The sequence below is a fragment of the Panthera uncia genome (genome assembly GCF_023721935.1).
Source record: "Panthera uncia isolate 11264 chromosome B3 unlocalized genomic scaffold, Puncia_PCG_1.0 HiC_scaffold_1, whole genome shotgun sequence".
In the NCBI taxonomy this organism is placed as follows: Eukaryota; Metazoa; Chordata; class Mammalia; order Carnivora; family Felidae; genus Panthera; species Panthera uncia.
The window spans coordinates 74,595,915-74,606,935 of record NW_026057582.1 but is presented as its reverse complement, the minus strand read 5'-3'; the positions used below and the strand labels follow the sequence as shown (position 1 = coordinate 74,606,935).

The 11,021-nt window shown below is 36.9% G+C and overlaps 1 protein-coding gene across 1 annotated transcript; it reads left to right on the top strand.

Moving 5' to 3' along the window:
• Window positions 1–2,356: 2,356 nt before the first annotated feature.
• LOC125910351 (olfactory receptor 11H6-like) lies at window positions 2,357–3,298 on the top strand. Its single transcript, XM_049614110.1, has one exon. It carries the CDS (start codon window positions 2,357–2,359, stop codon window positions 3,296–3,298), a length of 942 nt encoding a protein of 313 aa, XP_049470067.1.
• The last annotated feature ends 7,723 nt before the right edge of the window (window positions 3,299–11,021 follow it).

Below are 11,021 nucleotides of genomic sequence, written 5' to 3'. Positions count from 1 at the left end.
AGGACCAGAACCAAGTTTTCTTCATGTTGATGTTATATACTGGCCCTAATCACATCAGGGGAGGGGTTAGCACTTCCCTAATCACACAGCTAAAAAACAAAACCCTCAGGCCTTAAAAGTTCAGGTGCCTTCCTAAAACGTAATATCCTAGATTTCTGTGTGCCACTGTGCTTATAACGAGCAAAACAAAAGGGGACTGCAGGCCTGTGACTGATGCTGGGTCTGCAAGTTTCTCCCAATAAATGCTGCTCCACTGTATCTGGTGTGTGTGCCAGCTGGTCATGTGCCCTTGTGTACATAATGTGGAAAATGAAAACTGCTAAAGTCTTCACAGACATTGAGGTTCAGTTTATGCATGAGTTTATTGGATTTTTCCCCAAAGAATTGATGTTGCCAAGAAAAGGTAAATAGAGCATTTGAGTTCTGAGCTTCTAAAATGGGAAAGGAGGAAAAAGGCAAAACAGAGATGATATACCCATATTCCAAACTTCTTCTGGGTTCAACTTAGGCTTAGGTCAAGGCTGAAATTTAGATAAGCTTCTCTCTGCCCCCCTGTATCAAAAAGAGAAAGAGAGAGAGAGAGAGCGAGAGAGAGAGCCAGGCTTGCAGGGCTGAATAAACCACAAAACTAAAGAATGCCAGAGGGAGAAAGGTTTTATCAAAACCCTGATTTCCATGTCTGACTATTTTGAAATAGTATTTGTTGTTGCTCTTCTGTTGTGATCATTTGAATAAAGGTTGATGCTTATTTCCCAGGAAATCCCACAAAGGAGCCAGGCATGGGTAGGAGCAGTGGGGAAAGAGATCACACAGGACGTTTTGTGGCTTCAAAAGTAGGTGGCTTTAATACAAACTACAGTGTAGCCATCAGGAAAATGATCCTATTGTTTATGGTTGCAGTGGTAACCTTACCAAGGAAGACAGTCTATTAAGAAAAAAAAAGAGAGCTCCGATATGTTTGATAGGCAAAAAAAGGTCTTCAAGGGTGCTTTATAGGTATGTTTGATAGGCAAAAAAGGGTGCTTATAGGGGCACCTGGGTGGCTTAGTGGGTTAAGTGTCCAACTCTTGGTTTCAGCCCAGGTCATGATCTCCCAGGAGCCTGCTTAGGATTCTCTCTCCCTCTCTCTCTGCCCCTCCCCCACCCATGCTGTCTCTGTCTCTCTCAAAATAAATAAACTTAAAAAAAAAAGAGGCTTATAAGGGAGTTTCATTCAGTGTACTCTGAAACGACTGAGAAGCACTTTCTTTTTCATACACACACACGCGTGTACATGCACACGAACACACACAACATGGACTAAGCCTGTCACATGGCTAAAATTCCACAGGAAAACACATTCTTTTGCATTTTAAAATCAATTTAATTGGTTGTTAAGGTTAACAAAGGAGTGTAATGTTTAGCATAACAAGCCCTGAACAGTTTACCAAAGTTTATATTTCTGTAGCACTGTATAATTTTAAACTGCTTTTGTATACATTATTCTATGCAATTTTCATGCCACCCTTACTGTGGAGGTATGACTGTTCATAATTTACAGAGAAAGAAACATAGTCTCAAAGGTCAAATTCTTGCCTGAGGAAATGCTCCTCAGGAAGTGGTAGAGCCCAGAACTGTGATGTCTCCAGAGCTTGTGCTCTGACACACACCAGTGGATCTGAAACCCAGGCGGAGCCCAGGAATCTACACCTTTCAAAGGCTCCCCCATATGTTGCTAATAATATCAGAGTCTGGAGCCCTTGTACCACAGCATCCTACAGATAGAGAAGAGACACTAATAATGGCCTATAAATGGTTACTTAGTGTGCTAAACTGCAACTTGCTTAAAGTCACTCTGGTTATTTTCATAGCTGGCTTCAAAGCCTCATGTTCTCTCCTTTATATCACTTATCTGATTGTACTGTTTTGTTTGGTAAAACTGTCAATTCTAATTTTTTTTTTTATGGATGAATTGCCAATGTCAATGTTTATATCTCAATTTAGCTTCAGCCAGCCACCTATGCATATTGTCTAGACCAATGTTCTCCAAAGTTGGGTGCACCGGACAACTCAATGAGAGATGCAGAAAGGAAATACCTGAGTTTCTATTTTTATTTTAAGAAAACTTTTTTCAAAATATTTACCAATATTTACCATATTGATTGACAGTGGGCTGTATATAGTTTAAAAGTGAAGAGTCATATATAGAAAAGCATACTCAACAAGTATATTGTTGAAGTGCCCAATCAAAAATAGGAACTCCTGGTCTAGGTCTCCCCTATGATCAGGAAAATGTGTTCTCTCCTGGGGAGGAATCAGGAGGCATGACTCCTTTTGTAATGTAACTTCTACTGCAATCCTCACAGGATAGAAGGAAATGACTTCGGAGGCCAGAAATATTTCTCACACTGTGAGTGAGTTCATCCTCTTGGGCTTTCCTTGCCGTTGGGAAATGCAGATCCTCCTCTTTTCCATATTCTTTGTGACTTACATCATGACGCTCCTTGGAAACATGGCCATTGTGTGTGTGGTGCACTGGGACCGCCGGCTCCACACCCCCATGTATATTCTGCTGGCCAACTTCTCCTTCCTGGAAATCTGCTACGTCAACTCTGATGTGCCCAACATGCTGGCCAACTTCCTCTCCCAGACCAAAACCATCTCCTTTGCTTGGTGCCTCCTCCAGTTGTACTTCTTCTTCTCACTAGGCACAACTGAATGCTTATTTCTGTCCATCATGGCCTATGACCGGTTCCTGGCAATCTGTCACCCCCTGCATTACCCCACCATCATGACTGTGAAGTTCTGTTGCAGCCTGGTCATCTTTTGCTGGGTCTATGGTTTTCTCTGGTTTCTGATCCCAGTGATACTTGTTACCCAGCTACAATTTTGTGGCCCAAACGTGATTGATGACTTCCTGTGTGACCTGGGTCCTCTGCTGGCCTTGGCTTCAGCCTGTGTCCCAATCCCAGGGACTATTCTCATCTGTGGCACCATGAGCTCACTCCTCATCTTTGCCACCTTTTTCTACATTACTGGCTTCTATACCCTGGTGCTGAGGGCTGTAGTGCAGGTGCCCTCAGTTGCTGGCCGGAAGAAGGCGTTTTCTACATGCTCCTCACATCTGGCTGTTGTGTTTCTATTCTATGGCTCTGTCATGATGACATATGTGAGCCCGGGGTCAGGACAAGCAGAGGGAATGCAGAAGTTCACAACTCTATTCTACTCAGTTCTGACCCCTTTTTTTAACCCCATGATCTACAGCCTCCGGAATAAAGAAATGAAGGATGCCTTGAAGAAAGTTCTAGGAGGTTTCTAAAATTGGTCTGTGATGTTAGTATGTTATTCCTGGATGAGTTCTGACCGTGAGCCTCCTGTCAGTGAATAGTTGAGAACTGGCCAACAACCAGTGAACATTTTGAAGAAGTCATTTCAAAATTCTAAATACCAGGTCATCAATGGAACCTTTCCCCAGGTGGAATTAACTGCCTCTTCCATAGCACGTTGTGTGTACTTCTACTGCACATGTCATTCATTTATTTCTTGTGTGATAGTTAGCTGTTCACAAATCTGCCCTACATGCCTCCCCATCCTTAATAGATTTTCAATTTTTTTTAAGTTTATTTATTTTGAGAGAGATAGAGAGCATGAGCATGAGAAAAAGAGGGGCAGAGAGAGAGGGAGAGAGAAAATCCCAACCAGGATCCATGCTGTCAGCCCAGAGCCCAATTTGGGGCTCAATCCCATGAACCATGAGATCATGACCTCAGCCAAAATCAAGAGTGGGACGCTTAACCAACTGAGCGACCCAGGTGCCCCTAAACTGTCAAATTTTAAGAACAGGGACTATGCTTATTAATTTCTGTAATTCCAGAACTCAATATCATGTCTAGCACAAAAATGTCAATAATGTCAATTTAAATAAAACAAATATATTTGTTCATATTTCCTCACTAGATTCTATCATCCTGGCAAGTCAGGACAATAGCTAAAGAAATTATGCAAAGTCCCTAACAGTCCAAATTTTCATCCTATGGACAAAATGGAAAAACTTCTAGAAAACGTGAAATCCATCTAAAGTGGTTGGACCAATCATTAAATGATAAGCAAATCAATGGAAAAGCTCACCAAGATGAAAGTTAATGTCTTAAGCAATTACCTGCTTCCTTCCCTTCATCAAGCTCTTTGTCTAAGTATGCAACTGCTTTATTTCATTTTCTTTATTACATTTTCTTATTAACCATGCTTTCACTCCTTTGAAAATGTATTATACAACCCTTACCACTGACAATGTGGGTTGGGGACTGTTAGCTGGGCATCACTGGGGAGCTTCTTGGAAGGTAGGATTTCAGGGCCTAGCTCAGCCCTATAAAGTAGAATCTGCATTTTGTCCTATTACATACGTTAAAGTTGGAAAACCAGTGCTTTACAACAGATTCTCTGTTGCCTCACTATGATCACAACCACATGTAGTCCTATTGACACCTACCTCCACCCAAGCAGTGGTTCTCAACTGAGTGACTCACGATTGGGGGTGCAGGTGGTACAGGTATTCTGAAAAGCCCCCCAGGAAATTGTAATACACAAAAAGCACTGGGAACCACTGCATTCCAATTCAGGGACTTCTAAACTCCACAATAACACATAACGAGACTACATCCACATTCCTTTTCTTTTCAAAAGCCACCCTGGTGCAAATCAACCAAACATTATTAGATAGCAATACGACATGTTATAACACAAGTATAATAATCATTTTTTTGCCCCCCCAAAATTTTATATTCAAGTTAGGTAAGTCTCTTTTGAATATTTTTACCTGTTTATATTTGGGATATATGTATATTAAAAAGAATAGCGAATATGAAAAACCATCCTGACATGGTTAGCAAAATTAGCAATATTTCTTTCCTGTCCTCAGAAAGACCACAACCCAGCAATGGAAATAAACTTTTCTAACTTTTTTTGTTTTGGTTTATAATAGTTTGATTGAAATACAGTTTACATACCATAAAAATTCACCCTTTTAAAAATGGACAATTTAGTGCTCTTAGTTTATTCACATAGCTGTGCAACAATCACCACTAACAAATTTTACAATATTTTCATAACCTCAAAAAGAAATCCCATACCCATTAGCAGTCATTCCCTACTTCCCTCTCCATCAGTCCCTGGCAACCACTAATCTACTTTATGTTCCTATGGATTTTGCCTATTCTGGGCATTTCAGAAAAATGGATCGTGCACTTATGTGGCCTTTTGTAGCTAGCTTCTTTCACTTAGCATAATGTTCATCCATGAATAACTCATCCATATTATAGCTTGCTATGAGTACTTTATTCCTTTTTATTGTCAAATAATATTCCATTGTGTGGATATACAACATTTTGTGTATGCATTCATCAAATGATGAACATTTAAGCTGTTCCTACTTTTTTGCTAATATGAATAATGATGTTACAAACATTCATGTACACATTTTTGTCTGTATATATATATATATATATATTTCTCCTGGATATATACTAGTTTGCATAGGCTGCCATGACAAAATACCACAGGCTGGGTGGCTTAAACAATATAAATTTATTTTATCCCAGTTCTAGAGACTGAGAGTCTAAGATCAAGGCACCAGGAGAGTTGGAATCTGATGAAGTCTCTCTCCTAGGCTTGCAGACAACCACCTTCTCACTGTATCTTCACATGGCCTTTCCTCTATACATGAACAGAGGTGAGGGTGGTACTGCTATCTCTTCCTGTTCTTATATGTGTTGCAGTCATCAGATTAAGGTCCCCCCCCCATGACTTGATTTAACCTTAATTACCTCCTTAAAGGCCCTGTCTACAAATACAGTTGCATGAATTTTAGAAGTTATATGAATTTTAGAAAGACACAATTCAGTCCATAACAATACCTGTGTAAAATTGCTAGATCATGTAGTAAATTTTTTGAAGAATGGTTAGACTGCTTTCCAAAGTTGCGGTACTATTTATAATGCCACCAGCAATTATTAGTTTCAAATTCGCTATATCCCAGCCACACTTGTTATTCCCTCCTTTCTTTCCTACCTCCCTCTCTCTTTTTTCTTTCTTTTTCTTTTTGCCAGCCTAGACATTATAAAGTAACATCTCACTGTGGTTCTGATTTGTATTTTCCTAATCACTTATATTAAGCATCTATTCATGTAACTATTGGCCACTCATGAATCTTCTTTGAAGAAATGTCAATTCAAATTCTTTGTCCCATTTTTAATCAGCTTAGTTGTCTTATTCATTACTGCTGTTGAGTTTTAAGAGATTTTTAATACTCTAAATGTTTATTTATTTATTTATTTATTTTTAGAAGGGGGAGGGACAGAGAGAGGGAGAGAGAATCCCAAGCAGGCTTCATGTTCAGCACTGAGGCAAATGCAGGGCTCAATTCCATGACTGAGATCATGGCCTGAACCGAAATCAAGAATTGGACGCTCAACTGGCTGAGCAATCCAGGTGCCCCTAAAATACTCTAGATTCAAGTGTCTATCAATAAATAGTTTACAAATATATTCTTCCATTCTGTGGGTTGCTTTTCACTTCTCTTGACAGTGTCATTTATAGCACAGAAGTTTGTTTTATTTTGATGAAGTCAAATTTATTTGTGTGTGTGTGTGTGTGTGTGTGTGTGTGTGTGTGTGTGTCTTTTTCTTTTGGTGCCATATCTAAGAAGCTATTGTCTAACTCAACATCACAAATAATTATGTCTGTTTTCTTCATAGAGTTTTATAGCTTTACCTTTTATATTTAAGTCTATGGCCTATCTTGAGATAATTTTAGTATATGATGGGAGATAGAGGTTCAACTTCATTCTTTTGTGTGTGGATATCCAGTTGTCCCAGCAACATTTGTTGAAACTGTCCTTCCCCCCCCCCCCCCAGTGAATTATCTTGGCATTACTGTTGAACATTAAACCATAAAAATAAGGTTTATTTCTGGAAGCTCAATTCTCAATCTATATGTCTATTCTCATGCTAGTACCACACAGTCTTGATTATCATATCTTTGTAGTACACTTTCAAATCAGGAATTGGGAGTCCTCTAACTTTGGGTATTCTGGGTCCCCTGCATTTCCATGTGAATTTTTCAGTCAAATTATTAATTTTCTTTTTTAGGTAAACTAAATGATACAACTTATGTATTTCCATTATTTTTCTTATATTTATAATATTTTATAACTTTATATAATTTTCTAAAGTGATGCATCCCAAAGTTATAACAATATTAATGTGTTTGAGCCTAAGAACACATGATGCAAAAACTTAGAGAATTTCAAGGAGAAAAAAAGAAATCCACTATTATAGTTAAAGTAAACATCCTTTTTTCAGTGATTGATAGATCAAGCAGACAGAAAATTGGCAAAGATACAGTTTACCTGAATAGCACTATCAATAAACTGAACCTGACGTTTATAAAATATTCCATCCAACAGAAAACACATTCTTCTTGAACTTGCATAGAACATTCACCAAGATACACCATATTTGGGGCCGTAAAACAACCTTAACAAAGTTTAAACAAACATAAATAATAAAAGTATGTTATCATACATTGAAATTAAAGTAGAATCAGTAACAGAAAAATAGCTGGAAAATGCCCAAATATTTGGAACTTAATATACTTCTACACATGGGGCAAAAAAGCAATCTCAAGAGATTAAAAAACATTTTAAGCTGAATAAAAATGAAAATACAGCTTACCAAAATTTGAGAGATGTAACAATATTAGTATTTAGAGGGAGAGAGGTTTATAGTATTAAATGCATCTATTAGAAAAAAAGAAATGTATTAAATTAATTATATAATTTTCTACCTTAGGAAATCTGGAGAAAGAAAAACAATTTAAGCCTAAAACAAGCAGGAAAAAAAATAATAAAATTCAGAGCAGAAGTCAATGAAATTGAAAAGAAACCAAAAAAAAAAAAAAAACAGAAAAAAATCAATGGAACAAAAGCTAATTCTTTGAAAATGTTTAAAAAATTAGTAAACCTCCAGCCAGGTAACCAAGAAGAAAAAAGAGAGGAGACAGAGATGGACATTAAAATGTAAAGAAACACTATAAATTTTTTTTTTATTTTTTTTTTAACGTTTATTTATTTTTGAGACAGAGAGAGACAGAGCATGAACTGGGGAGGGGCAGAGAGAGAGGGAGACACAGAATCGGAAGCAGGCTCCAGACTCTGAGCCATCAGCCCAGAGGCCGACGCGGGTCTCGAACTCACGGACCGCGAGATGGTGACCTGAGCCGAAGTCAGCCACCCAACCGACTGAGCCACCCAGGCGCCCCAAGAAACACTATAAATTTGATATACGTCCATAAATTTGATAATTTAGATGAAATCAACAAATTCCTCAAAAGATACAAACTATAATTCACATAAGGAGAAATAGATAATTATATATTTAGTATCTGTACCTATACAGAGTAAAGAAAATAAATCAATAACTAGTAACCTCTTAAAAACGTAATGAACAGGATCAGATGATTTTACTGGTGAATTCTATCAAACATTTAACAAAGAAATGATACCAACTTTCCACAAATATATTTCAGAAAATAGAAGCAGACGGAACCTTTCCTAACTCACTCTATGGGATCATCATTATCCTATTACTGAATCCAGATAAAAACATTTTTAAAAAGGGAGATATACAGGTGGAAAATAAGCACTTGAAAAGATCTTGTCTTTCACCTGTCATCAAGGAGTTATGAATCAACATAACGGGATACCATTAACAAGAATGTCCAAAATCCAAAAACCGACAATAACAACTCCTGGCGAGGACACAGAGCAACAAGAACTGTCATTCACTGCTGATGGGAATGCTAAATGATACAGCCAGCCTGGAAGACTATCTGGCAATCTTCTCCCAAACTAAGCTTAATTATACCTTATGATCCAGTAATTGCATCCCCAGGCATTCTCCAAATTGACTCAAAAATCTATGTCCACAAACAAAACCTGCACACAAATGCTTACAGTAGCTTTATTCATAATTACCAAAAACTGGAAGGGACAAAGAAGTCCTTTAGTAGAAAAATGGACAAGAAGCTCTGATACACCTAAACAATGGAATATTTTTCAGTGACAAAAAGAAATGAGCCATCAGGATGTGAAAAAAAAAAACAAAACATGGATATCAAGTCATTAACGTCTTTTGAAGATAACTCAAAGAGTATTACCACCTTAATAATATTAAATCTTCCAATCTAATAACATGGGATCTCTATTTATTTTGATTTATAGTAACTCCTTGCAACAATGTTTTGTAGTTGTCAGTATTCATCTTGCATTTTTTTTTTGCTAAATTTTCCAGATTTTTATTCTTTTTGATGCTGTTGTAAATGCAATCAGGATGTCTTATATTTCTTTTTCTTGCTGAGGCTTAGAACTTGCAGTACAATATTAAATATAAGTGGCAAGAACAGTCATCCTTATCTTGTTCCTGATCCTAGGGGTAAGCTTTGAGTGTTTCACCACTAAATGTGAGGATGCTGTAGGTATTTTATAGATGCCCTTTATCAGGTTGAGGAAGTCCCTCGGTTTGTCTGCTTTTTTGTTTTGTTTTGTTTTGTTTTTTAGGATTTTTATCATGAAATAATGTTGGAATTTGTAAAATGCTTTTTTTGTATCTATTGAGATGATCATATATTTTTGTCCTTATTCTATGAATATGGTAAGTAACACTGAATGATTAATGATTTTTTTTCTTTAGTTTATTTATTTATTTTGAGACAGAGGAGGAAAAAAGCAAGAGGGGTAGGGGCAGAGAGAGGGGGGGAAGACAGAAAATCCCAAGCAGGTTCTGTACTACCAGCTCAGAGCCTGATGACCTGAGGCACAAACTCATGTAACTGTGAGACCATGACCTGAGATGAAATCAAGAGTTGTATGCTTAACCAACTGAGCCACCCAGGCAGATGAAAATCACTAATCAGCAATTTTCAAAGTGAAACTAACCTTTGATAGATTCCACATGGTCATGATGTATCAATCCTTTTATATATTACTGGATTTGTTTTGCTAGTATTTTTTGAGGGTTTTTTTAATCTATGTTCATATGAAATATCAGTCTGATTTATTACTTGTGACATTTTTGCCTGGTTTTGGTTTCCGAGCAATACTGGCCTCATGGAATGAATAGGGAAGATTATTTCCTCTCCTTTATTTTTGAAATTCTATTCCTCCATTACTAGCTCCTTTTGTGTTAAATATATATTTCTTAGTACACTATTTTAATTCCCTTTTTGTTTGTTTTGGTATATTTTTTGAGTTATTTTCTTAGTGATTGCATCTTAAAACCATCTAGTGTGGATTAGTTTCAACTTAATTTCAATAGTATAAAAAAACTTTGCTTCAATGTACCTCCATTTCCCCCTCCTCTTTTCTGCTTTCGTTATCATACAAATGACATCTTTATACATTTCACACCCATTGACACAGTTTTATAATTATTGCTTTATGCAGTTGTCTTTTGAATCAGGAGAGGAAAAAAGTTACAAGTAAAAATACATTTATATTGTATTTTATATTTACCTCCATTGTTATCTTTATTGGTGCTCTTTACTTTTGGGGGGTAGATTCAACTCTAGTCCTTTCGATTCTACCTGTAGTTCTCTTTTTAATATCGCTTATAATACAAGTTGGCTAGCGACAAATTCCCTCAGTTTTTGTTTAGTTGAGAATGACTTAATTTTTCCTTCTTTTGTGAAATATAGGCTTACTGGATATAAAATTATTGGTTATCAATCTTTTTTCAGTCCATTTGAAAATGCCAACCCACTCCCTTTTGGTTTCCATGGTTTTGAGAGGTCAGCTGTTAATCTTATTTAGGATCACTTGTATGTTATGGGTTGCTTTTCTTGCTGTATTCACAATTTTCTCTTTTTCTTTCAAGAGTTTGACATTGATGTGTTTAGATGTGGATCTCCTTGAATTTATCCTACTTGAAATTTATTAAACTTCTCAGCTGTATTAATTCATGTTTTTAATCATATTTGGGGTATATTCA

Bases quoted from the DNA above. Each gene is read 5' to 3' on its own strand.
- LOC125910351 (XM_049614110.1), top strand. From the start codon at position 2,357: ATGACTTCGGAGGCCAGAAATATTTCTCACACTGTGAGTGAGTTCATC.